At 44.8% G+C, this 27,635-nt stretch overlaps 1 protein-coding gene and 1 long non-coding RNA gene across 16 annotated transcripts in view; one reads left to right on the top strand and one right to left on the bottom strand.

The window, feature by feature from the left end:
* Nucleotides 1-372: 372 nt before the first annotated feature.
* On the bottom strand, nucleotides 373-25,129 carry LOC102922804 (cell adhesion molecule CEACAM6-like). 13 transcript variants are annotated; one of them, XR_006067401.2, is made up of 10 exons: nucleotides 24,702-25,120; nucleotides 21,610-21,969; nucleotides 17,526-17,804; nucleotides 16,824-17,078; nucleotides 7,957-8,232; nucleotides 3,463-3,589; nucleotides 3,139-3,220; nucleotides 2,691-2,742; nucleotides 2,196-2,220; nucleotides 562-705 (listed from the first exon to the last, which is right to left on the bottom strand). XR_006067401.2 is itself a non-coding variant. In XM_042267705.2 (9 exons), exons 1-8 carry the CDS (start codon nucleotides 24,763-24,765, stop codon nucleotides 2,716-2,718), a joined length of 1,470 nt encoding a protein of 489 aa, XP_042123639.1. In that variant the 5' UTR covers nucleotides 24,766-25,120; the 3' UTR covers nucleotides 562-705; nucleotides 2,691-2,715. The 13 variants fall into 13 exon arrangements, 11 of the variants coding, with proteins under 11 accessions (XP_076429736.1, XP_076429734.1, XP_076429747.1 ...); XR_013051775.1 differs by having other exon boundaries at nucleotides 16,824-17,045; nucleotides 17,685-17,804; nucleotides 24,702-25,119; XM_042267705.2 differs by lacking the exon at nucleotides 2,196-2,220.
* LOC121825312 (uncharacterized) overlaps nucleotides 21,540-27,635 on the top strand; it is a 32,095-nt gene continuing 25,999 nt past the window's right edge. For all 3 annotated transcript variants that reach the window (XR_006067468.2, XR_013051895.1, XR_013051894.1), the window contains exon 1: nucleotides 21,540-25,369. This is a non-coding gene — a long non-coding RNA (uncharacterized LOC121825312). The remainder of the gene's footprint in view (nucleotides 25,370-27,635) is intronic.

The following is a 27,635-nucleotide window of genomic DNA, read 5'->3' as shown; positions in this document are numbered from 1 at the left end:
ATCACAGATGGCTGTGAGCCACCATGTGGTTGCTGGGAATTGAACTCAGTACCTCTGGAAGAGCAGCCAGTGCTCTTAACCACTGAGCTGTCTCTCCAGCCCCATGTTTGTTTCTTTTTTACAGAAGTTAGGGCAGAGATAGGACACTGTAGTGAATGTGGCTTAAGTATCCTCAACCTGGCAAAACTGTTCACTGTCCCATCTGCATTTCATTCTTCCATGTGGTGCTAATGATGTGCCAGGAGTCTGCATACAATGCCACCCTAAACACCATGAGGATACCCTCCACTCCTAGCCTGTTGCTTTTTGTTACAAGTGTTCCTCTAGTGACTCCCCAGCTGTTCACCATTCAGTGAACTTATTCCTACCCTGCTCTAACAGGCAAATTCATTCACCACCAACACCATTCCTGCTGCTGTAGTGACTGGACACCCAGTCCCCTACATGCCTAGCATCTGCTGACACTGAAGGACATGGCAACAATTTGGAGGCACTGTGTATGCTACAAGGGAACAGCCCCCACCTCCCTGATCCCATAGGTAAAGAGTGAGTCAGGAAGGATACAGTGAAGTCAGGACAGATCCCGTTGTTTTTTTTTTTCACTTCAGAAAACCGTTTATGTGACTGTTGTAGCATGGAGGTTGAAGTTGGTGGTTTGGGTTGCTGGGCGTTGACGTTCACGATAGAATATGCCACTTCATCCACCTGAAAGTAAGAGTGTTGAGTGACATCAGTTCCACAGGTCAGAGCCTCACCTTGCTGGTGATCTGGCACCACTGTGCCGTGGCCTCTGTGCACGGTGAGCTGTGGGAGAGGACTCCTGTCACTCACTGTCTGACAGCCTGATGTGTGATCACTGAGGAGACAGGTTGATACCATGGAACAGGGTGAGACAGCAATGGGAACAGAGCCGGAATCAACAGAGACATCCAGGTGGGCTACAGAACAGTGCTGAACAAAAGCCAGATGTGTTGGAGGATTTGCACTGTCCTGACTGCCACCGCTCCTTGTAGGGAAGTGATAGTGAAGTGTGTTGGGGAGGGAGAGGTCATGATTCATGTACTCAGCGTGGGTGTGTTCCCTCTGATTTAAGGACTTTTATGTATGTGGGTACTCTATTGAAATGCTAACATGAGAAAAACTCTGTAAAGTTATTATAAAATAAAGGAACCAGTGTTAGCTAGTTGTGATGAGGCACTTTCCAGTCTGTTATCAGAACAGTTTTGTGCTTCATTCTGTGGGAAGGAGTCTGCACCTACACCCGACTAATGGCTTGTTATGAGTTATGAGTTGACTGCTAGATGGCATCTGAGTGGGAGGCTCGGGAGGAAAACAGCACAGTGGCCATGGTATATGCACATCCTCCCTGGCTGTACACAGACCACCCTAAGGAGGAAGGTACCAACAGCGTACATCTCAGACAACTGGCCATCAGATCACAGGGGAAAGACGACTTTGAAAACACTGACCACCTCTCTCAATTGCTAAGAAGAATATAAGTTACTATGTGGAAGGAACCTTCTGTCAAAGAACAGAGACATACAATAGTCCCCTCCTTTAGAGTCAACCCACATGGTCTGTTTGTCCTGCACAGAAAAACATCTCATGAAGGTCCCCTGTGCCAGAGACTTTAGAAGACAGCACCCGGCCCACTTTAACATGCAGCCTGTGGTCCCTGGCCATTGCCCACTCTCGCTCCTTGAGGGCCTTTCATCTGTAGTGGCCCTTTGGCCAATGTCCACCCTCACTGTTGAGCATGCCTCCCGTCATTCTCTAAGAAACCTGCCAGTCTTCTACACGACAGGATGTCTCTTGTCTGAATCCATCTGCCAGACTACAAGGGACTAGAATGCTGGGCAGAGGAGGGGTCAGAGTGAGATCCCAGAGCCTGCACTTCTGACTGGTTGGAATGGAGTCTTTCCTTTGAGGGTCAGAGCAGGCTCAGATGAGCAGAGACAAGGGTGTGGCCTTTCCTCCTTTGGGTCTGTGCTGGGAACTACACAGGGATTAGCTCACCCACACCTGTAACCTCTTTTGTAGTGGGCAGAATGCAGGTGAGCAGGCTAAGGGTGAGAGAGGTGCAGCTCCTCGTCTGATGCACGAGGAACTAAGGACACACAGTTGTGGCTCTGAGTGTCCCCATCTCTCCCAGAGACATCTGAGAGGAAGCAGGCAGTGAAAGTGGCAGCACTTACCTCATTAGGAGAGTTGTCACGTGACCTGGGGAAGCAAGAGAAGAGTCCCCAGAGCATGGAAGTGAAAAGCTCATCTAAGACTTGTGATTTGTAGTAGGAGGAGGAATTTATGCTCAGGAAAGAAAGAGAAAGAGAAGCCAGGGAGACACCAGGGGCCAGACAGACAGACAGAGAGGAAGCAGAAAACTAGGACAAACAGAATGAAAGGTAAATAGCCCTGAGGCAAAACATAGATGAATAGAAACAGTTTAAATTAAGGTAAAGGAGCTAGTTGGACAAGCCTAAGCTAAGGCTGAGCATTCATAATTAATAATAAGTCTCCATGTCTTTATTTGGGAGCTGGTTGACAGCCCCAAGAAAATGCCAGCCAGAGTCTGGGAAGAGAAGATCTGCTCTGTAAGTCAGACAGGAGACAGTGGCTGGTGTCCAGGATGCCATGGAAGGACGGGCAGGTGGTGAGACCTTTGATTCCCGAGGGTCAGTGCCTTTACTTACTGTGGGTGGATGGGTCCAGTTGTCCTCACTGAGCATGCTCTTCCTCCTCATCCTAAGGAAATGGGAGACACTGTCACTGTTGTTTGGTTCCTCAGTTGGGAAGGACCCTGGGAGCCAATGTTTCCTGGGAGCTGCTTGGTGTCCTTGCTGTGCATTCACACCATGGCTGCCACTGCCTTTCTTGGTGCTGCCTCCTTTTCCAATCTAACCAGCCCCTCCGAGCCTTTGATCCTTTTATCCCATCATATTTGCTGTTTTCTAACTGGTGCTGGGGGTGGTACTTTGGTTAAGTGGGACATCCCGGGTCCCAAAGATCTCTTCTTTTCACTGCTCTGCACATTCTGTCTTCACAACCACACCCCCTTTGTCTCCCACTGGTGGGTTCTTTTTTTCTCACTGCTTGTCCCAGGGGACCCTGATGCTCATCCCTGTAGATTCTCTGTCTGACCTTTACATTCTCCCACTGCTCTTTTTCTTTCGTCCATTCCTTTTGTTTCTTGTATTTTTTTTTGTGGCTCCTTTTTTGCTGACTGGAAGACAGAGAAATACAATGGGTCTTTTGTTCTAAGCCCTGTGGGAATGGGAATGGCCATGACCAGCAGAGAGTGGGGTTTAGAGAGCGGGAAGGCAGGGATTTAAGAACCCCATGAATTAGTGAGAAGCCAGCACTTAGGAAAGGCAAGAAGAAATCCAGTCTAGAGACAGACACAGATAAAGAAAACCTTTTCCGTTCTCAAGCAAGGAGGAAATAGAAGAGGAAATGTCACCATACTGGTTAAGTTTCTTGAAAAACACGAAGTATGCCAGGCCTCCTAGGATAGCCAGCCCAGCCAGAACTTCAACAGCCAAGGCAGCAGCAACCGGAACTGACATGGGGAAATTTCTCTGTGATGGTTGATCTGTTGTGGAAAAATTCAGAAGAAGGAAGAAAGAATCAGAGTACACAGGCATCTGGGGAAGCTTGCTCAGCATGGTGTGTGATCCCTGTCTGTTTCTTTGTGTGCATTTTCTGTAAGAAGGTTGGCTGGGTGAAGGGAGGCATGAGTCGGAATGCAGCGGCGGCGGCGGCAGCACATGCCTTGAAACCCAGCACTTGGGAGGCAGAGGCAGGTGGATCTCTGTGAGTTCAAGGCCAGCCTGGTCTACAGAGTGAGTTCTATGACAACCAGGGCTGTTACAGAGAAACCCTATCTCAAACCCGCCCCCCTAAAAAAAGAAGAAAAAAGAAAACTGAATATCAGTACCAAATAGCTTTCCCCTAGTACCATCTGAAAAAACAGTGCTAAACAGATCAGAGACCTAAATTAAAGAACTAAAAATGCTAAAGCTTTTAGAAAAAGGTAAAAGCTTCATGGCATTGGATTTGGCTGTGCTTTTTTGACTGTGACAGCAAAGCAGAGGTGTCAATAGCAACCAAACAATAAATTAGGCATCCTGAAAAGGGAAGACTTCTGGGCATCAAGGGCTTGTCAGCTATCTGATGTTGTGCTTTACAGGCTTTAGTTGCATGCTTGTCCAAATCATTCAGATGAGAGAGAATAACTGCCTCATGAAGAGCAGGTCCTACTGTGGACCTCCGCAAAGCCACTAAAGCCCTCTGCCTGTCGGGAGCTTCTTCCCGAACGCAGCTGTCTGTGGCTCAGTAAACTGCCTGTTGACTGCTGCCTCTGCATTCCCAATTTTCTTAGAAACAGCTGTCCTGTCATCTTCCACGTCCTGATATTGCTGGGGACTTTGTGTGATGGTAACAGTGTCCTAATAGCTCATATCAGCCAGTCAATCCCAGGCTGATTTCTGCCACAGTCCGTCAGGTTATAGAGCCTTTGTCTCGGGACAGGTGGGTGGTTACATTGCTCAGGTTCTCCATTTCCCTGGTACTCAGACCAATCCCTCCACACTCAGGCCAGAATCCTCATGATCTAGGCTCCGACTAGAGCTCTCATTGTTTGCTTAAAAACCTTTCCCAATTCAAGCACTTGAGGGGCTGAGTATTCAACAATCATCATAGTTTCTTGTTCTGAACCTCTATTAAAGCTCCTTCTGGCTGCTGAAACATGCGATACCCTGTGTTAAAGGTCAGACCTGAGGGGATTCTATCACTCCCACCATGTTGCTTCCATGAGTTCTAAGTGAAGCTATAACCTCAAAATAAACTTTCTTCTATAGTTGCCTTGGCCACTGTGTCCTTACAGCAATAGATAAGTAACCGAGACACCACACACCCCACACTTACGACACACACACACACACACACACACACACACACACACACAAATACACCACACAGACACACACACACACCATACACACACTACATCCCTCCCCACACATACACACACACCACACCCCTCCCCACACATACACACCCACACCACATATACACACACCACACACACACCACACCCCCCACCCCTCCCTACACATACACACATACACACCACACACACCATGCATATACACACACACATACACCACAACACACCCCATCTCACACATACACACACACCACACCCCTACACACACACACACACACACACACACACACACAGCACTCACACCACACATACCTGGGATGCAAAGTGAGACTTATTCTAAAAACCCAACCAGCAACAAATAAAGCAAGACTGCTAATAGACCCAGTGATTATTGTGTATCTGGGTGTATGTCCAGGAGAGCTGGATGCAAGGGTGCAGGAATCCCCACAGACACCATCCTCACAACTGTCACACACACACACACACACACACACACACACACACACACACACACACGAATAAAAAAAAAAGAAAATGTGGCACATCCACACATCGGTACAATTATAAAATAGAATACTATTATTTTAAAAAAAATGAGCCGAGCATGGTGGCTTATGCCTTTATTTCTATCATTCAAGAGGCTGGAGCAAGAGTATTGAGAATTCAAGGCTAGACTGAAACAAAAAAAATTAGATTCCTTTCTCAAACAAACCAAAATGGTAAAATTCTGATACATGGTACATAATGGGTAAACTCTGAAAGTATTATGCTACATGAAGGGAAGCAGATATAAAAGGACTGTTCATGTGTTACTCTGCTCATGTGAGCAGGGTAGTTGGATAAATTGTAGAATGGTAGGTAAAGGGGCTGAAGGAGGAAGAGATGGGGGAACTATTGTTTTTATATATGACTGTATGTGTTCATGTGTGCACATCTGTGTGGAAACCAAAAGCTGATGTTGAGATCTTCCACAACCACTTGGCCACTTGTTTTCTTATTCTCTTTCCTTTTTTGAGACAGAGTCTCAAAATCTATAGTATACCAATTGGCTAGATTGGGTGGCTAGTAATCTCTAGGAATCCTCTGTCTCTGCCGTGCCATTTCTTACCACACCTGGTTATACATGGGTGATGGTGATTCACACACATGCTTGTCACTGTCTGTCCCCAGAGCTAACGTTGAATGGCTCTAAAGGTTTGCATGTTAAATGATAAAGTTATGAGAATGGACCATGGCTACACAGCACTGCAAATGTACTTTACACCACTGGAAAATAGCTAAAACAGGAAATGCCATATATATATATATATATATATATATATATATATATATATATATATATATATATACACACACATATATATATATATAGCCACAAAAACAACATACAGAAAAGAATCTTGTGCAAGGTCACATTGTGAATGGCGGACACAGGAGAGGAAACAATGCCCTCTCCATTCACAGATTCCATCCAGAGCCCTAGATCAAGCCAAACACAGGTTAGACATATTCAGAAGAATCCAGATGTGGGGTGCACAACTGTAGGAGCAGCACCTGGGAGGTGGAGGCAGGAAGATCAAGAGTTCAAGACAATCATCATCTATATACTGTGAGGATGCCTGGGCTGCATGGGATATTATCCCCCCAAAACAAAAAGACTCCAATGAAACAAAACATTCCAGAACAATTATCTCTGCACTGAAAACTGTACAGACATTTCCTGGCATCATTTCTCACTAACAGACTAGTGCTCTTTGTGTGGGAGTCTGTCAGAGGACCAGCTCTGATCCACCGAAGGGTTCTTGTGGGGGAGGAGAGAGGAATGAGGAAGTATTAGATAGAAAGATAGAAGGAGAGGACAAGAAAGACAGAGACATAGGATAGCTTCAGGAGGGCCCTGGGTCAACACCCAGCCACCCTAAGGTTTATTCCAAAGGACTAAACATTTTATACAATGCCAAGGGGAGAGGCAAAAGATCAAAGCACAACGTACAGCCAAGTGTAGACCCTTCAAAACACCTGGTAGGCATGCCCATGGCCAAATCATCCCATTATACAGCCCTGTTGGGTAAAGCAAGCTCAGAATCTCTAACCTTGAGTAAGGCTCAAAGTGGGGACTCCCACACTTTTCCTTGTGCTGGCGCTGTGTGACGTGCTGGAATCTGAACATGATGTACAGTATGTGGGATGGCATGCAGACTTACGTGGAAACACTGATATTTTTGCAAGGAACTAGAGCATCTATCTAGAGCATAGATTCTGATATCTGTGGGCTTCCTGGAGCCAGTTACCCATGGATACCAAGGATCACATGCCTGACTCAGAGCTCAACCCTTAACCACTTTGTAATTGGGTTTACAACTTTGGTTTTATTTGCATTCAAACAGTTTGAAGATAGGGCCTTACTCTATCCTCCTGCCTCAGCCTCCTAAGTGTAGGGTAATAGGTAGGTGCTACATTGATTCACTATATTGGTGTCTCAGGTGATAGTCGTCTCCCCCCCCCCCCCCCCCCCCCGTGTCTGTCATCTGTTTTGCACAGTGTTAGTAAAGAATCCCCCAATAAGAGGCCTTGGAGATGCTAGAGAGGGTGCAATAGCTTAATGGAAAAAAACCTATCTGAGTTGGATCCCTATAACACAGGTAGAGATGGAAGGAAGGAACCTATTCTATAAAGTCTTCTGACCTCCACACATGCACCATGGTACTGTGCTCTACCCAATTATAGTAAAATAAAAGTGTAAGATGTCCCCTGTAAGATGTGGGAGGAATGGCTGGGCAGTGGTGGCGCACGCCTTTAATCCCAGCACTCGGGAGGCTGAGCCAGGTGGATCTCTGTGAGTTCGAGGCCAGCCTGGGCTACCAAGCGAGTTCCAGGAAAGGCGCAAAGCTACACAGAGAAACCCTGTCTCAAAAAACAAACAAAAAAACAAAAACAAAAACAAAAACAAAACAAAAAGACAAACAAACAAACAAAAAAGATGTGGGAGGAAGAGAACTTGGGTCACTCACAAAGAACATCCAGGCTGACTGGGTCACTCAACTTGGAAATGAAGGGGTTGGAGACCTCACACTGGTATGCCCCAGCATCCTCCTTTGTGATTGGGCGTATGGTGAGCCTTTGATTATTCCAGGAGAACATCACCCTGTCTGTGGCCTTCAGTCTCTCGTTATTGAACGTCCATAATATGGAAATTCCGGTATTCTCTGATACGCAGGTCAGGTCCACCAAGTGGTTTTCTAGGACAGTTCTATTTCTGATTTGGATATGGGGCTTCAGCAAATTCTCTGTGAACAAATAGAAGAGAGAGCCAACTAGAGGAGTCTTTCTGAAAAGGTTTCTGCCAGCTCGTGGGGGCCAGAGTGTACAGTGTAAGATGGCCCAGAAGTTGTCTCCAAGGCTGGAGCTGTCCTGTCTCAGTTCAGTAGACAGTCTATAGGAAGAGCAAGGGACTCACTTGTATCCCCAATCTTCTACTGTGTCCCCTGACTTGACCCCAGGGCACGTCTCTAGCTTTCATATCAAGAATCTCTTTTAGGCTCTAATATCCAACATTTTCACCACCAGGGAATACTTGACTCCTTTTGAATGCTCATTAATTTTAAATTTCCATACAAAATAGTACATTTCATTACGACACTTCTGAGAAATAGCTGTCATACTTTGCTCACACTCATTCTACATCATTTGTCCCCTCCCTTCTTGCTGGTCACTCCATCCTGCCGAATTGTCTCCCTTCACTTCTCATAGTTATATATACATACATACATACGCACACATAAACGTGTGTATATGGGTGTCTGTTATCCATGTCACCGTGGACATGGGTGTGCAGGTAACTCTGTGGTGTGCCGACTTAGAGGTTTTTGGAGTAGACACTCAGTTATGTGTAGTCCTGTTTTAGTTTTGAAGACCCTCTACTGATTCCACAGGCTCCATAGAGTAACTTAAGTTTCCACACACAGTATGTAAAGATGCTTGCCCCCAGCAATTTCTCCAGTGTTTGCTGTTTGTTTCCTTTGGGACTGGGGTGAGATGGAATCCCAGTGCAGTTTGCATTGCATTTCCCTGTTGCTAAAGTCCTGTATGTCTTCCATGCATGCGTCTATGGCCACCTGTTTCTTCATCAGAGGCATTGTCTCAACTCACTTGCCTATTTATAGATGACACGATTGTTTTTTTGGTCCATAACTTAAGCTTTATTGAAAACTTAACACCAAACAAGAGATCAAAAACTATGGGACACTTCAGGAATTTGGGTCTCATCGTTGGCTAATCTCTTCTCTGTCATTCCAGTTTCAGCATATGTGCTGACGGGTACCCCATGTCACATAAGAGCCTTGCACAAAATGGCGGAAGCTTTTTATGGGCATTTTGGGAATCATTTTAAAAAAAGCTTTTAATTTCATGTGAAAGTAATTAAACTATTTTTTAAAATTTATGAATGGTTTTCAAAAAATTTAAAGGTCTGGAGAGATGGCTCAGTGGTTAAGAGCACAGGCTGCTCTTGCAGAGGATGTGGGTTTGGTTCCCAGCACACACATGGTGGCTCACAATTGGTAACTCCAGTTCCAGGGGGTTGAATGCCCTCTTTTGGCCTCTGTGGGTACCAGGCATGTAAGTTGTGCACAGACATACATGCATGTAAAGCATGCCCACCCCCCATACATACACACAAAAAAAAAAAGAAAGAAGAAAAAAGAAGAAAAAGAAACTGAAGCCAGCAACTCATGCAGCAATTTTGTGTTTATTTTATTTAAAAGATTTTACTTTTTATTTGTGTGTATATATATGTGTCTGTGTATATGAGTACTCAAGGAGGCCAGAAGAGCTCAACTAACCCCCTGGAGATGTATAGTTAGTTGTGAGCTGCCAGTGTGCAATGAAACTCAGGTCTTCTGTAAGAGCATCAAGTACTCTTAACCACTGAGCCATCTCTTCAGCCCCTCAACAGCAATTTAAAAAACCAAGCATGAAAACACAGCTGAGCCGGGCGGTGGTGGTGCACGCCTTTAATCCCAGCACTCGGGAGGCAGAGCCAGGCGGATCTCTGTGAGTTCGAGGCCAGCCTGGGCTACCAAGTGAGTTCCAGGAAAAGGCGCAAAGCTACACAGAGAAACCCTGTCTTGAAAAACCAAAAAAAAAAAAAAAAAACACAGCTGAATCCAAAGATACACTAATTTTTATACATACCCGACAAGAAATGACAATAGGAAATATTAAAGGCCTTTATCTCCCACAACTGAACAAACACATTTGTGTAAGAGCAAAATCCTATCTCTTTTGAAAACAGGCTCTCATGAGCTCACTGTATAGCCAAGGCTGACCTTGAATTTGGGATCCTCTTGCTGCCACCTCCCATGTGTCAGAATTACAGTCTTGTGCTGCCATGGCCAGCTATAAGACATTGTATGAACTATGAAAACCGCAGTGTATTGCATGTCATGGCCTGGAAGCTGAGCATGAGGTGAGGCCATACAGTGCTCATGAGCAGTATAAAGTGTGCACAATGCATGTTGGGAACCAAGGTTACAGTGAAGCGGCATGTGTCTGCACTGTAGGAACATGTCTGGTTCATTCCCTGCGTAGGTCTGCACTGATGTCTGGTGGTTGCAGGTTCAGAAACCACTTGTGGTTGCCAATCTTCTCATGAGCCCCTTAGGCTGTGTTGACTTCTACTTGGGAAATTGGTCTCTATTCTATGCCTTTGATGGTCAAGTCTGCTTTTGTGTTCCTGTCCCTCTGCGTCTCTGAAGTGAAAATTAAAGTCAGTTATGTGATGGCTCCAGGATGGCTCTTTCTGTTAAGGATTACTCTAGGAATTCTGGATCCTTGCAAGTTCACCTAAATTTTTGGATTTTAAAAACTATTTCTGTAGAAAAAAAAGTAATAAAAATTTTGATGAGGGATTTCTCTGAATCTGTAGCTTGCTTTTGGGGCCACAGCCCTGTTTTAAATAATTTTGTCAATCATGATAATGTAACATCTTTCTATTTTTAAATGTCTTTATGTTTTTTCCCCTTGAATGTTGTCATGTAAATCTGAAATGCTACCCGAACCTCATGTTTGAAATATTTGGTCCCCATCTAGTCATACTGTTTTGGAGGTTGTGGAATTTTTAGGATAGGTGTGTTCCTGCTAGCAGATATAGGTCAGTCATGGCAGGCCTTTGAAAGCCCCTTGAAATCCCAGAAGGTCTAACTTTCTCTGCTTTCTGACCTGCCAGGATTTGAACAAGCTAAGGTACAAGCTCCCACCACTTTGAACAAAACATCCCTAACATACATTCCCCTTTTTGCCGGTTAGATTTTTGTCAACCTGACATAAGCTAGGGTCATCTGGGAAAAGGGAACATCAATTGATAAAAGGCTTCCATCAGATTGGCAAGTAGAGTATTTTTTTAAATTAATGCTTGGTGTGAAGTATCCAGCCCACTATGGGCAGTGCCACTCCTAGTAAGTGATCCTTTGTAGTGGAAGAAAGCAGGCTGAGGCCTGGCAGCTTGGTAGCTTACGCCTTTAATCCCAGCACTTGGGAGGCAGAGTCAGGTGGATCTCTGTGAGTTCAAGGTCAGCCTGGACGACAGAGCGAGTTCCAGGACAGCCAGGGCCATACACACACACACACACACACACACACACACACACACACACACACACACACACACACACACACACGAAGCTGAGCAAGATAACATGGGGACCAAGATAGCAAGCAGCATTCCTTCATATCATCTGCTTCTGTTCCTGCCTCTAGGTTCCTGTCTTGTTTGAGTTCCTGCCCTGAATTCCCTCTGGGATGGACTCTAAACTATAAGCTGAAATAAATCATTTCCTTCCCAAATGGTTTTGGGTCATGGAATTTTATTAGAGAGATAGAGAATAAACGAAGAGTTCTCCACGATGAACAGATCTCCTGAATCTGCAAGTCAAAAGAAGTCTTTCCTTACGTTGTTCCTGTCACATGTTCACAGAGAGAACAAATGACAGAGAAAGCTGGGAGTATGAGTGCGGTCACTACTGTCACAAACCTGACCGTGTGTGTGTGTGTGTGTGTGTGTGTGTGTGTGTGTGTGTGTGTGTGTGTGTGTGTGTGGCCAGCTTTTGGAACTGGTTTGTGGGATGAGTGGGAGAATCCAACTGTGTCTAGAGAATGGACTAACCTTTGGCGGGGAGGAAATGGAGGGAACACAGCATTCATTGAGCAGCATGGGTTCCATTGGAAGTCAGGTTTACAGTGAGGAGCAAAGAGCAGAGAAGAATCATCTGTGACAGCTCCTGCTCTGGTGGGGATGGCTACACATCTCTGGCAGCCAGCAGAACTTAGAGTCATCCTGAGGTACTGTGTATATAGAACTCAAGATTCCAGGGTGACCAGGACTGGTGGAGCTCCAATAATGCCACCAGGTGCTCCCGAGGCAGATGGCACCATAGGATTTAATGTATACTGTGTTGGGTTTCTTTCTCTTTAAAAAAAATTCTTTTAAAATTGTTTATCAATTTAGCCCCCCCCTCCCGCCCGTGTTTCTGAGCTATGGTGTGCATGTGTTAGGACAACTTGCAGGACTTGGAGCTCTTCTATGGGGGTGCTGGTGGTTGCATTAAGGTTAGCAAGACTTGGTGGCAGCCATCTTACCTGGGGATCCATCAGACCTGGGTTTTACTCTATTTTTATTTTTTAAATTATTATTATTATTATTGTTATTATTGGTTTTTCGAGACATGATTTCTCTGTGTAACTTCGGTGCCTCTCCTGGAATTCACTCTGTAGACCAGGCTGGCCTCAAACTCACAGAGATCCATCTGGCTCTGCCTCCTGAGTGCTGGGATTAAAGGCTTGCAGCACCACCACCTGGCTCTTATTTTTATTTTTAACTGCTGTCCTCTATCTGTCCTTTTGGAAATGGGAATGACTACATTGAATCATTTTATATTGGGAGTGTGTAAGTTCCTTTTGTATTTTATAGGGGTTCACAGCTAAGAGTTTCCAGGAGTTTCAAAAGACACTTTAGGTTTTAAAAAGTGTTGATGATGTTACAACTATGGGAATTCTTAAATCAAACACATCTTCTGAAAGGGTTACAAACCTTTGGGGACAGGGTATAATATGTGTTGAACCTGAAATGTTGCCCTCGGGCATCCATGTTTTATGCATTGGACCCCAGCTGGTGGTGTGGAGAAATTCAGGAATCTTTTGGACGTGATCTTCTGGGTGAGTGTAGGCCACCATGGGTAGACCTACCCTAGTTCTGGTTTAGCCTCCTCCTCTTGTTTGCTGAGCTGTAAACACACGCTAGGATGGAGAGAGCTGGGCTAAGCATTTGTTAATTTCATTTGTCTTTTCAAAGAACTAACTCATTTCATTCATTTTTTTAAACTTTTGTATTTTTTCTGTGAATGGATGTTTTGCCTCCATGTATGTCTGTGATGCTCATGAAGACCAGAAGGGGACATCAGATTCCCTGGAACTGGAGTTATAGACAGTTACGAGCCTCCAGGTGGTGCCGGGAATCTAATGAGGGTCCTCTGCAAGAGCAGCCATTGCTCTGAAACCCTGTGCCATCTCTCCAGCCTCTCACTGATTTTTATGTCCTAATCTGTGTTATATTAATTTCTATGTCAATGATGCCATTCCATATACTGGTTTTGTGCGCGTTATTTTTTCTATGATCTTCAAGTCTATCAATAAGTTATTTGAGTTTTTTCTTTTTTTCTGTTTGGTTTTGTTGCAGCAGAGTCACTTGTAGCTGAAGCTGTCCTTGAACTTGCTATGTATCTGATGATGACTTTGAACTCTTAATCTTCCTTCCTTTTCCTCTTTTCTTGGATAATGGCATATGCCACAATGTCTCTGCCTGAACTTATAATGTGAGCACTCATAACTATACGCTTTCTCTTAGAATCATCTTTCCTGTATCACAAACCTTCTGAAAATTAGTATTTTAATTTTCTTTTGATTCTAGAAATTTTTGAGTTCCCTCTCTGGTTTTTCAATAAGACCGATCATTCAAAAGTATTCAGTTGTTAGATCTTCATGAATTTGTATAGTTTCTGTGTTTTCTCTCACTGTTAATTTGTAGTATTATTCCAAATGGTCTGAGAAGGCAGGAGAAGTGTTTTTAATATTCACTAGGGCGTAGTGTATGGCCTTAAAGTGTGATCTATGTTAGAGAGCATTACAGGAGATACTGAGTATGTTTATTCCATGTTCCTGGGTGGAATATCATCTTGATATTTATTAAGTCTATTCCATAGTGTGGTTTCGTTCTGGTTCTCATCTATTGAGAATGGAGTATTGAAGTTATTCTGTATTATTGTGTCTGTCTATGTCCAATCCTATTTTTTTGTTTTGTTTTGTTTTGGTTTTTTGAGACAGGTATCTTTAGAGTCTGTCCTGGAACTCTGTAGACCAGGCTGGCCTCAAACTCACAGAGACTCTCCTGCCTCTGCCTCCCGAGTGCTGGGATTAAAGGTGTGTGCCACCACCACCTGGCTTACTTAAAATTCTTGATGGATCATTCCCTTTGTTGGTACCTTATCTCTTAAGGGTAATTTTGCCTTGAAATCTACTTTATATAGGTATAGCAACTCCTTGTTTTTGGTTCCTTCTTGGTATGTTGACTTCCATATATTCACTTTCAGTGCGTGTCTGTGTTTGCCAGTGATGTATGATTCTTACAGATAATAGTTGTATTGCATTGCCACACAGTGCACCTGTGTGTGTGCAAAGGCGTGTATGTATGTGTGTATACGTGTCTGTGTTTTTCAGTGAGGTATGATTCATATGGATATTAGTTTGTAGAGTTTATGTGTGTGAGTGCATATGTGTTCTCAAAGGTGTGTATATGTTTGTATTTTGTGCACATATGTGTGTGTGCATTTTAAAAATACAGTCAGCTAGTCCTCCTTCAAGCATTGCATTGGGGCCATTTTCCTGGAGCTATGGGTGACGTTACTTGGCTGGTATTTGTAAATTTGCTATTTTATTTTCCTTATTGTTCAGAATGTCAATTATTCTTCTCTTTCTTTTCTATTCAGATTAGGAATTTACTCATTTGCTGAGTTGGACATGGCTGAATGTTTTACAGTTATCCTTTGCTCATTGATTATTCTCATGAAAGATGTTCCTGCCAGTGCTGTCATGGTTGAGACTTGCTCCTTGTCTGGTGTGTCTGGTTCCTTCTAGTGTTGTCTGAAGCACTAAGTGGTCAGAATTGATGTCATTTGTGCTTGTCTAGGAAGAGTTTTACTTCTATATATATATATAATATATATAATATATTTAATTTAATATATATTAAAATAAATGGTCTTTATTTTATCTGTTATTTTAAAAAATGTGTATCAATGTCTGTGTTGCATGTATTTATGTGCACCATGTGTGTGCCTGATGCCAACAGAGGTCAGAAGAGGGCGTCAGATCTTCTAGAACTGGAATTACAGGTGGTTATAAACCACCATGTCGGTGCTGGGAACTGAACCTAGGCCCCCTGCAAGAGCAGCAAGTCATCTTAACCCCTGAGCCATCTCCCTAGCCATTCTCCATTGATTTTAAAAGACTATTCTGCTGAATATAGTGATCTTGTCTGTAGATTATTTACTTTCAGGTTTTGAAACATATTATTCAATATTTTCCCGGCTTTCAGGGTTTCTGCTGAGGGGTCTTGATACTCTGACAGGCTTGTCTTTGAGTGAACATTTTTTTTCTCTTGCAGCTTTTTGTAATTTTTCTTTGTTTTATAGCCTTAGATTTTAGGCATAATGTATCATGGGGAGGTCCATTTATTGTCATTTCTCTTTGTGATTCAAAATGGCTTTTTCTGCTCCAGTGTCAACTTCTTTCCCTGGCTCTGGCCCATTTTTCTGGTGGAATTCCATTGAAGAATTTTACTGGGCTTTTAGTTAGTGTCTTAGATTCTTCTACCCTGGGCATTCTCCAGTATAGTCTGTTGGTCATGTCTCAGAATGGGCCAATGGGCTAGGTCGAGGATACTGTCTGTTCTTCCCTCACCAACCTTGGGGTTCCAAATGCCTGCTGCCTTATCTGCCTTTATGTGGGTGTTGGGGATCTGAAATTGTTTCCACCTCTTTGCAATGTTAAACACTTTATTGGATGAGCCATCTCATTGGACTCTTCCATATTTCCGTTCCCTCCCACAGTGAACCACATTTACTGGTGTACCATATTTATAGAGTCCACAATTTCCCATGACACATTGGCTGAGCTAGGACCCGGCTTTGAGACATCTACCTCAAAGCTCACTTTTTTCTCATTATCATTCTTCTGCCCCCATGGAGGTTCTGGCATTGATTGGCTTCAGACTTTATTCAGATTCAGGATAGCCCTTTCAGGATAATTCTCCACCCATCCTGTCCTACTCTAGATGGGGTCAAAACAGAGCCAGTCACTAGGGCAGGAGCAGAGCTGTGAAGAGCTGTGAACTCCTATCTACCATCTTTCTGTTGGGCAAAGTGTTTCCATCCCAAAGGTGGAAAAATAAAAACAGTGTGAACATGTTCTGAGTCTGGGTGTTTTCTTGTATATTATGAAGAGTGTAAAGGATAAGAGGAGACATGGAGGATGAAGGGGTAACAGAGAGAGGGCCCTACTTCTTCCCTGAGCAGCACTAACACTGCCTGAGGCTTGTGGAATTTAGAGCTCTCCTCTTCTCCAATCCATGCTGAACTCCAAGTCAACAGAGAGAAGTCAGTGTATTCAGTGGAAGAGAGTGTCTGCTGGATCAAGGCACACCTTAGGGGAGGACTGGGGTTTGCTTGCAACTGTGGACATGGGCTGTGGAGTTCCTTCCTCCCTGTTCTTTACAGAAAATTAGACTGTACCCCAGAGTCTGGTTCTGATGTTACAAGAAGCCACTTACCAACTATTGTAATTTCTTTGACTTTGAAATCATTGCGGCCAGTTGTTGGGTTGTTGACGTGGCAGGTATATAATCCACTATTACTCATGTTGACCTTGTGGATAAAGATATCTTGTCTAGAACTCCAGTGTTCTCCATTGACATTCCAGGAATACTGTGCTTTGGGGTGAGAGGTCGCCTGGCAGGATAGCCACAGGTTTTTCCCTTCCTCAAAGTATTTGTCTGGGGGAAATATTTGGGGGTTATCTGGGCCGTCTGGAGGAAAGAGAAAGACACATGGTGCCATGAAAGGATAAAGAAAGATCCTGGTTTGTAGGTCAGTGCATCCCTGAGTCAGGTGACAGCCTTTCTTTACAATTATCTGAAGCAGGGCTGTCAATTAGATCCAGTGTAAAACAATTGTCCCAAAGGACTCGGGTCCCTCTCTAACATTCCAAAAGCACACATGGAGGATATCACCCACACCCTGTAAATTAAAACCTTAAACATGTAGCCTGCCCTGATTTCCATCACTCAGAGTGATCCCGAGCCTCTCCAGAATGGATCTACCCCTCTGCCATCTGTCCAAGGCTTGGCCTGCCAGGATGTGCTTGGAGCAGATGGCGTTGGCAGTCTGGTTCAGGGGCAAGAATCAGTGTCATGGACCCGAGCAGTGCATGTGTATTGAGAAGCTGATATGAGAGAGAAATAGAAGTTACTCACAGAAAACATCCAGAGTGAATGGGTTACTCCGAAAGACACCCAGTGGGTTCTGGACTTTACACTCATAGCGTCCTTTTAAATGTCTGGAGACCTTGAGTAAAGTGAGAGTTGTGTTACCCTGGGACAGGCTGACGTTGGTGTCACCTGGGAGTTCCTTACCGTTTAGCCGCCACGTGTAGGTTGTTTTCAGGAAGGGAGGGTCACAAGTTATTTCAACAGTGTCTTGCCCCTCCACTGCTGTGGTCCCATTGCTTCTTATGGAGGGTTTGGATAGCTGAGCTGTGTAGACAACAGAGAAAAGAATAATCTGTGTGGTACTGGACACATATAAGGGTGGACCTTTCTCCCCACAGACAGGTGCCTGAGGCTCTGGGGACTGAGCCCTTGGGGTCACCTGCACTGGGTGTGGGGGGAGTACTGACTTTCTCACCTGTGAACTGAGCTGCAGTGTTTGCTTGTGGACTGACCCAGGAACTGCAGCAGCAGCTCCGCCTGGCTTTCCTGGTCCCCACTGCCTGACCTTAGGCCATGGGGTGCTTGGCTCCCTCCAGCTGGGTTGCTCTCCACTGCTCAGCCTGAGCATGAGTCCTCTGAGGCTTTGCTTTTCAAGGCTGTTTTGGTGAGCGACCATGGGACATCCCATTGTGCTTAAACCCTGCGAAGCACCCAGTGTCAGGTTTCTGTATTGCATGGGTTGGTTAAAGAAAGAGGGTCACTCCAAGATGAATTTTAGGTTCTCTGGCAGCAGGGAGGAAGTTTCTGTGAACTGAACCCTGAAGAGCCATGCAAAGGTGTATTTATTGTTACACTTTTTGGAGGGGGGTAAATCAAGTTCCTCATACCAAAGTCCTTCTTCTAATCTATATGTTTTCTGAAGGAAAATATCACATGCTTGTCATTTTAGTCCTTGTTGTGTACTGTTTGCAGTCCCCAATAATGCAAGATCTGCAAGGGTACCAGGACCATCTTGTGACAAAAGTCATGCAAAGGCTGTAAAACTCCTTCAGAAAAACAACTCTATAGAGAACAGAAAACAACCAGTTTCCACAATGATTTCTTCAAGGTCAAAGTACTTCTAGAAAACAACTCTTCATTTTGATGTTTAACCCTAGATACAGTGAAAATCAATTATTTTGTTCTAACATTTACTCTAGATACAATGATTCTGCTAGATTCCTACAATACCACAGTCTATTCTGAGCACTGGAGGGATGATCAGAAATTGCACACAGAAGACTTAAAGCAAGCTTCATATTGGCTCAGCGGTCATCCTGGACCCCAGTGTCACAGTGAAGGGGACGGACAGAATCGTGCTCCTGTTTTTAAGAGGAATGGCTCTCTAGAGTGTAGTTAAGTCTTAGGCCAAAGTCTGAAGTCCTTCAGGGTGACATGTGGTTCTTCTGTAGAGGGGTCTGTGAGTCCTGCTACAGGGACAGAACCATGCACAGGGAAGTCTGCCTCATCTGTTACATTAAATGTAGAAAAAATCAAGTTGTATTAGTAAGTTTCAAAGAGTGGATGTCCGCAGCTGCTCTGGAGAGTGACAAGGCAAAGTGGACAAGATCCAGTAAATGCATGTGAAATGGCTTCATCCATTTACTTTTGACCCCACAAGCCACAACTCCAGCTGTGTCAAATTCTCCCAGCTGGGGTAAATTGCCAACACACTCCTGGATTTGAGTTGACAACAGCTTTGGCGTGTCGCGGCGTAACTCACTTTGTTGTAATAGTGACATCCTTAGAACAACACAGTTGCATATGGAAGTGGGTTAGCCCAAGCCAGCCCTGGTTGAAACAGCTCCCTCTTGAAGGTTCTAGGAAGTAGTGACATATTGAAAAGGGGCCAGGAGCTTTGTGGCTTCTAGCCTCAGTCTTTCTGTAAATAATCGGTATATTGTAAATCACTATAGTGAATCGAAGTGATTTCTCTGCCCTGGGTGTGGCTTGTATCACATGCTAGCCACAGAAGAGCCTGGGTCAGACACAGGCAGCTAGACCTCTGGCTAATGGTGGAGCCTCATAGAAGCTTCTGCTCTGCTGTTGTCTGTGTCCACAGGGAGGGTCTGGCTGCAGGTGTTGGTAGGAAGGGAACTGGACAGTCAGCCACTACTGTGGGAAGGTAAGAGAGAAACAAGCTGGGCAAGGGTGTTGTGAAATATTATTTTAACTAGACAAAGATGTGTTACATTTGTTTATGCTACAGAATATTATTTTAACTGTGTAAAGGTGTGTTACATTTGTTTTTTGCTGCATTTGTTTAGTGATGTAAGGGTGTGTGTTTGATTATGGAAAGATGTGTTGCATCTGTTTCACCTTGCGTGCCTAAGGCACCTGATTGGTCTAATAAAGAGCTGAACAGCCAATAGCTAGTCAGAGAATGAATAGGTGGGGCAGAGAGAATAAATAGGAGGAGAAATGTAGGCCAGAGAGAGAAGAATAAGAGAAGAAGGAGGAGAGAATGAGGGACATGCTCAGGATAAGAAGCCAGGCAGCTGCCAGGCAGCCGCCAGGCATCCACCAGCCAGAGATAGAGACAGCAAGAAAATAACAAAGGTAAAAAGCCCAGAGGCAAAACATAGATAAACAAATTAAAATAAGAGCTAAAATAAGGCCAAGTATTCATAACTAATATAAAGTCTCTGTATCATGATTTGGGAGCTGGTTGGTGGCCCAAAAGAAAAAAACCTGGTACACAAGGGAGGTACAGTCCCACTTGTAATAAGAGAGGAAAGTGATGGGTAACTAGAAGAGAGATTGAGGGGTCTCACAGTGACTTCTGAGCCCCCACAGATCACAAATTTCACAGCTACCTCAGGAGCAAACCAGAAACTCTGAACTAGAAGTCAACTTGTGAAATGGCTCCTGGGGTGGCCTTAGGAGCAGGTGTTCACAGGAATGGCACAGGATCTACCTCCAGTGTGGACAGAATGGGTGTGTCCAGAGCTCTAGACTCTATATGCATTGTAGCATCTAAAAAGCTTGCAGGTTCATTCACTCACTCACTGCTCACTCCTCAGTATGGAGTCTGAGCTGGTCTAGAGCACTTGGTAGTCTTCCCATCCTGACCTTGCAAGTGCTGGGATTGAAGGCTAACGCCATCTTGCCTGACTTTCCCTGATTCTTTATCACACAACTATTAGGAGTTGTCTATACTTTGGGACCTGTCCAGGATTCAGTGGAGAGGGAGAAAGAACTGCTGTTTTCTTTATCCTCTAAAGGGAGCTCTCTCCCCACCCCCACCCATCAATCAAAGAGATACATGATTTTAAGTAGAATAAGCTAGCATGTAGCTGGAGGAGATGGCCAAGACATTCTCCTGATTCTTGTGATTCTGTTGCAGAATAAAAAGGATTGTGTATGTACTCTAACCCACACAACAGTCTCTCTCCCAAGCTTCCCATCTGAGGAAAGCACCCGACTCAGCAGCTCCACAGGTGCCTCAGAGGAAAAGGAAACCGAGTCATAGACAAGGACTGTGCTGTTGGCAAACATCTCGTCCTCTGCCCATCGCTCATGCCCTCTGTGGCCCAGATTCAGCAGCTGCATTTCCCCACACTTTGTTTCCTTTCAGTGGGGTGGCTGTGGTGGGGATTACTAACTTGTCTATAGATGACCCTCACAGTGCTCACAGTCACCTGATCTTGGTAAAAAGACCTCTTGTGTGAGGACCCAGGTCCCTTAGCCAGTCCTTGACTGAGTCCTCAGGATCTTCCTCAGAGCCATGGTCCCTGGGACAGGGACCAGGTGTGGGCAGACTTCCCCTTCACGATAGCTGCTCTCCAAAGTGTGGATGCAGGGGAAGGAGTCTCCTCTTTTCAAGTCTGTTTTCACCATGTGTGTCCTCCACTAAGTGCTCAAAGCATAGTAAGTGACCATGATGCAGAGAAGATGTAGGCATGGTCAGGACTGAAAGTGTGTGTGTGTGTGTGTGTGTGTGTGTGTGTGTGTGTGTGTGTGTGTGTGTGTGAGAGAGAGAGAGAGAGAGAGAGAGAGAGAGAATAGAGAGAGAGAGAAAGAGAAATGCAATGAGCCCCACTTAGCTGCTAGAGACCACAGGGAATAGGGAATTGCAGGAATCACTTACGGTATATGGAGACTTCCACAAGCATTGATTTTTGGTCAGACTCTGCAGAACGGATATTTAGGTTGTAGATTCCAGATTGCTTCAAGGTGACATTCTGTAACATCAAGGATCCATTAGGGTATAGTGTCTCTCTGCCACTGTGTAGTTTTCCTTGTTTGGTTTCTTGAGATTTTATTTCATGCATTATAATTAGATCTTTGTCCAGTGGCTCTTTCCCTTTGAACCAGTGATAGGCTGAAAGGTTGTCTGGCAGATTGTGAGCAAGTAGAAGGACGTTCTTCCCTTCGAGGACAGTAGGTGGTACTGCCTCAATGGCAGGTGCAGCAGCCGAGGGGATGTTCCATATGGTTAAAACTGAGGCTATGAGGAAGAGAGAAAGACATCAATATGTGGACCTGTGTCATGAATAGTTGTCTCTGTTCAACAGGTATGTGTTCTCACATGTGTGTATGTGTGTGTGTGGTGTGTGTGGTGGGTGGTGTGTGTAGTATATGTGTGGTGTGTATATGTGGTGTGTATATATATATGTGTGGTATGTGTATGTGTGGTATGTGTGGTGTGTGTATATGTGTGTGTGCAGTGTGTGTGTGGTGTGTGTTTATGTATGTGTAATGTGTATGTATGTGAGTGCTGTGTGTGTGTGTGTGTGTGTGTGTGTTTCCCTTCACCCCTGCTACTGTTGAGGTCAACAGCATGATCTCTATTCCCTCAGCTCCTTCACCTTCTCCCTCTTCGGTGCAGTAGAACTTTTTTCCTAGGTGTCTTCACTCATTCATTCTTCTCTGTCCTAAGGTGAATACTCACCTCTTATACTGACCTAAGATGGTGGGGAGTGGATGAAGTCCTTCAGCAAATATGTATTATTGACATGAGCGCAGCCATGTCAAGGACCCCAGTGCCCCAGACCCATGAGAATGGCAATACCTTTCTGGGGGTAGGCTCAGGGATGGCAAAATCCATATATTAGATGTTCCAAATGATTAACCTTAAGCTACAACCAGTGTATGTATGTAGACACTATCACAATGGCTTCCTCCTCCTGGATATCTACAGCTTGAGACTCTTCCTCCTGCTGAGATAAACCAACCCACCTGCCTCCTTGTCCTGCTATACACGATAAATGTGCCTCCTCAACTCAGATGTATAACATAAACTCTAGGCCTCTGTTGGTATGTCTCCATCAGAGCACATGGCCCACCTGATGCCAGTTTTTCTGTACATGTGTCTATGTGTCCAATTTCATGCCCTCGTCACCCTAGTCAGGTTTTCAGGACTCTGCCTTGTGGGATGCTGCTCTGAGTCTTTACATTCTGACCTTTCCCTGCTCTGTCTGCCCATGACTTTTGCCAATCATGGAGCTCACTTTCTCAATGCCTTTGCTGGTTTGTCTTCCTGCCTAGAATTATGCCTCTATAAGGATGGGGATTAATTTGATCCAGCTGTCACCCCAGTACCAATAATAGGCTCAGAAGAAATGTTCCCAGGACACTGTATGTTGAAAGTTTAACTTTGTAACCATGGACATTATTTACTGGGCCAGGTATTTTTTTTTTTTTAGTTACCCTGTGTGGGCATCCCTGCAAGCATCACAGCTGGCAGGGAAACAATCCAGGTGAGTTAAGAATGAAACTTGGTTCAGCCTGACTTAGTTAGCTTGTGCTGGGCCAAACTTCTGTAGTCTGGCACCAGATGGTTTATTTTAGCCATATTTAAGCACAGTACAATTGTGGGAAGAAACTTTCCTGATGACAATTAACTCAGTCCCAAGTGTACAACAAACTTAAGGCATATTTATGTTGAGATCATTTATAAAGTACATATGGCTTCTTCCATAAAGATGCTCAAGATACGAAGGTCTAGGGAGGTTGACTAATGTAAACATAATTCCTGTGCGAGTCAACGTTGTCCTCACCCTAAGATAACTCAGAAGTCACCTAGGCTGCAGTAAAATACAAGTGACATCTCTCACAAGGATAGGTTTATGGATTGAGAAACAATGCTCAAGACTTAGGGAGAAAAGTCTGGGATAAACAAATACAATATTCTGGGGGATTTGGTTGAAGCCTGGCCTTAGAGATAGCAAAGATCACCAGGTCACAAACTAAATTTTCCCCCAGCATTCCAAGAGGAAGACAGGTAAACGTCTCCTTCCTTTGAAGAGATAAGCATGCCTGTTTAACTTTTTCCAGCTCCTCCAGTGCTCATCTGTGTACACAAGGACTTTTACCCTCTACAGCCTTGACACTTTGTGAGAGTCAGTCTTGAGAATATAGAGGCCACTGGGGATTAATCTGGAATAGAGACAGTGGAGTCTTTCCTCTCCTCACCAGTTCCAGTCTTGAGAATATAGAGGCCACTGGGGATTAATCTGGAATATAGACAATGGAGTCTTTCCTCTCCTCACCAGTTCCAGTCTTGAGCACTTCCTGTTGCTGAGCCTCTTGTCCCTCTATTTGTCCTTTCCCCTCAGGGATCAAGAAGAAGCCATTTGTCCCTTATCCAGGGACAGAAAAGTCACCTGAGCAGAGGACCGAGGTTGCCCATAAGGTCACAGAGGGCATGAGCAAACCTGAGACTCAGCTCAGCCAATACACAGAGAGGGTCTCTCTGTACCTTCTACTGAGGATAGTAGAGCCCAGTTCTACTAAACTTCCCACCACCATGCTCAGAAGGGTGGCAAATCCTTCCTCAGGGGGACTAAGTGGGAATATTGACATTGTATGTACAAAATGTCCACATAGTTCTCTCTCCCATGGATATTTATGGCCTGAAGATTGCTTCCCTAAAGAGACTGCTCCTAGATTACTGTTGCCTTGACCCAACTGTTCTCCACAAACCCCGCTTCCTTGTTCAGCTGTATGCAATAGGCCCTCTTCTCTGTTCAACTCTATATAATAAACACACTGTGCTCCTGAGTGCTGGGGTTTCTCCATCAGAGATCCCAGTCCACCCAATCCCAGCTTTCCTGTGTGTCCATCTGTCTTTTCTTCATTCCCTCTCCATCCCAGTCTGGTCCATCCCTGGAGCTATGCTAGACATGGCACAGCCAGTCTATTCATGTTCCTGCTCACTCCCAAGGTGGTTCCCCTCACCTGCAAGCAGGAGCCCCTGCAAGCAGGGGACATGTGTTGGGAGAAGGACTGAGGGGGGCTCCATAGTCTGTTGTCTGCTTAGTCTTGCCTCTGTGGAAAAGAGCTCAGGCTTCAGAACTTCTTCCAAAGCCTGATGGTCCGATGTCAGTTCTGTTGTCCTTTGTCTCTCTGAACTGAGCTCATTATAGGGCTGGACCTTTCAGGGTCACATGGGCTGGTGACAGGGACTGTTGCTAGGACTCTCCCCTGTTCCCTACCCATTTAGACCTGCTTCCTTTCCTCTCGGTTCCCCATCCCCCACAGACTGATGGGAGTCCTTGTCAACTGTCCACCCCAGCACTGATCTCTGCTGTCCTTGGCCTGGGGGCTGTCCTCATCACAGAGGGAGGCCTTGGAGCCCCAAACTAAGGGTGTGTTTCCTTTTGTGACACAGAAAGGCAATAGGTTACCTGGTCTTCTCAGTGTCATCTAGTGCTCTGGGACAGTAGGACTTACTCTCAGCAGGAAGGTGTTAGGGGAGCCTAGGTGGCTCTAGGGCAGACAAATGGGCTGTCTGAATCATGACTGCTTTGGGAGATCATTCCTTTATCTGTCATCAGATTGGTCTATGTTCCTGGACAGAACTTGAGGAACAGAAAAAGATTCGTGTCCTGAAAATGCAAGAGAAGGTGATCTGGATATACTACGAATGGGAGAGCATGGTGGTGGGAAGTTTGATAGAATTGAGCTCTACTATTCTCAGTAGAGGGTGCAGAGAGACCCTCTCTGTGTATTGGCTGAGCTGAGTCTCAGGTTTGCTCATGCCCTCTCTGACCTTATGGGCAACCTCGGTCCTCTGCTCAGGTGACTTTCTTGTAATCTCTCCCTGTGGGTGATACTTGAAGGTAACGGGTTACACAGCTCAGGGAAAGAAAAGGAAGAGCAGAGTAGGCACCTTTGAGGGACTTGTGGTTTGTTAGGTCAAAGTATGGGAACCAGGCTGTGAATCTACCTCTTCATCTAAAGCCAAGTTCATGTCTTGCTGAACATTAATTTGTGTCCTAATTCACCCCCTCAATGTCAAGAGAAGACCCCCTTCTGGTGTCAAGGGCTGCAGCAGGAATGCTGGCCAGGCACCCATTCTCTGAGCTGCCCTGAACCCTGCCTGGTACAGATGGGCTATGACTTCCAGGCTGCAGGCCTGGTCATCCTGACCCTCTTCACTGTGGTCCTTCATTGCTGGGCTCCAGTCTATGTGAGGAAAGTTAGGGAGATCATGCTAGCTGTCTTTAGATCACTGGTCCAGAGCTGGAGAACTAGAGAGATGAGCGGTATCAGAGGAGCTTTGTGCCCCTAGGGTTTCAAAGAAAAATCTGGGTATATGTGTTTTTAGTGTCAAGATGGAGTTTGTGGGGTCTTTTATATGTAAAATCATATCATCTGCAAATAAAGCTTAAAAAAATACATATTAAGAGAGAAGGGGACCAGCTTGGCTTTATGGACTTGGTCAGCTAATGATATCATTCACGAGGGGTCTGAAGATTATCTGGGCAGGTGTGTGTGTGTGTGTGTGTTTATAAGTCTTCCCTATGGTCTGTAGAAGAAGTTATATAGCATATGTAACATGAAATGTATTTAAATCAACTCAGATATACAAATCAATGGTATTAATTACATTAGAATGTTGTCTCCCTGTCTCTACTATTTTTAAAATTTGTCATCTCAACAGGCTTTCTGTTGCCAATAAACAATGATACCTTATGGCTGCCCTACTTCAGGCCCTGTAAACCTGAAATTTGCTTTCCTTATGTGACTTTGTATATTCTTGAACTTTTTTTTTTTTTTTTGTTTTTTGAGACAGGGTTTCTCTGTGTAGTTTTGGTGCCTGTCCTAGATCTCGCTCTGTAGACCGGGCTGGCCTAGAACTCACAGAGATCCACCTGGCTCTGCTTCCCAGATGCTGGGATTAAAGGCATGCGCCACCACTGCCTGGCCCCATTCTTAAGCTTTTATTTACTTGTAATTTTACAATGAATCCCATTTTGTTTCTGATTTATTTCATTCAGGTATTTTTAGATAAATTCAACTTGTGGCTTGTATCTGAATTTTGTCTTGTGGTTTTGTTTTTTTAATTGCATTTATTTGGTAGAGGAGTGGGTGGGTGGAGCTGCCACATTGCTCTTTAGTTTCAGCATGTGGGTCCTGGGGATCAAATCCAGGGCACCAGGCTTGCAGATGGGCACTTTTACTTAGTGAACCAACTCAGCAGGCTCTGAGAACTCTGTCTTTGTATGGCTGATTCATCTTGAAATGTGTGTATGCTTCTCTATTCACCTGGTGATGGACGCATGGCTGTGATCAGGAGTCTGTAACTATCCACCTTGCACATGAAGCTCTAGTGCAATTCTGAGCGTATTTTCCACAGTGGGAGTGCCTGGTGGCTGTCTGTGTTCAGCTGTTAGGAGCTCAGTAGTGTTTCCCGCAGGGGCTCACGTTTCAGATTCCTGCAAGTCATGCCCAAGGAGTGCACCGTTTCCATATCCCACCAATGTTTGTCATTGAGTTGTTTGAGGTATCTAAGAAACCTTGTTAGGTGTGGAGGGGGTCTCATTTGAGTCTGGTTTGTGTTTTTGAAGTAGAATAAGGTAGAAGAGGCCAATTGTTGGGTCCCGATTTATTGATTTCCTTAAGGCACTGCCTGTACTGCCTATTTGCCGAGCGTGCCTTCACCAGCTACCTGAAAGGGAATGACCTGGAGGAATAGCTGAAACAATGGCCGTTCTCCTTAACTACCTGCTGACAGCCACACACGATTCTGTAAAATCTTACTTCCCACTCCACCTTGTGGTTTTAGAGTGTAAAATGAGAATACAAACCAGACCCAGCATCAAAACCTTTCAGGAGCTGTCCTGGGGTCAATCCACGGGTGACATCACCTCTCTTCCACACTCATTG

Source organism: Peromyscus maniculatus, chromosome 1 (assembly GCF_049852395.1).
Source record: "Peromyscus maniculatus bairdii isolate BWxNUB_F1_BW_parent chromosome 1, HU_Pman_BW_mat_3.1, whole genome shotgun sequence".
Lineage (NCBI taxonomy): Eukaryota > Metazoa > Chordata > Mammalia > Rodentia > Cricetidae > Peromyscus > Peromyscus maniculatus.
Note: the sequence above shows the minus strand (reverse complement) of the source record. Positions and strands in the feature narration are given on the sequence as shown.

Coding starts and splice junctions, on each gene's coding strand:
- LOC102922804 (XM_076573619.1), bottom strand. CDS start 24,765: ATGGAGCCCCCCTCAGTCCTTCTCCCAACACATGTCCCCTGCTTGCAG. Junction 17,079..17,525: donor ATTCACTCTGGATGTTTTCT/GTGAGTAACTTC, acceptor TCTTTCCTCCAG/ACGGCCCAGATAACCCCCAA. Junction 706..2,690: donor ACTGGACCCATCCACCCACA/GTAAGTAAAGGC, acceptor TCTTACTTTCAG/GTGGATGAAGTGGCATATTC.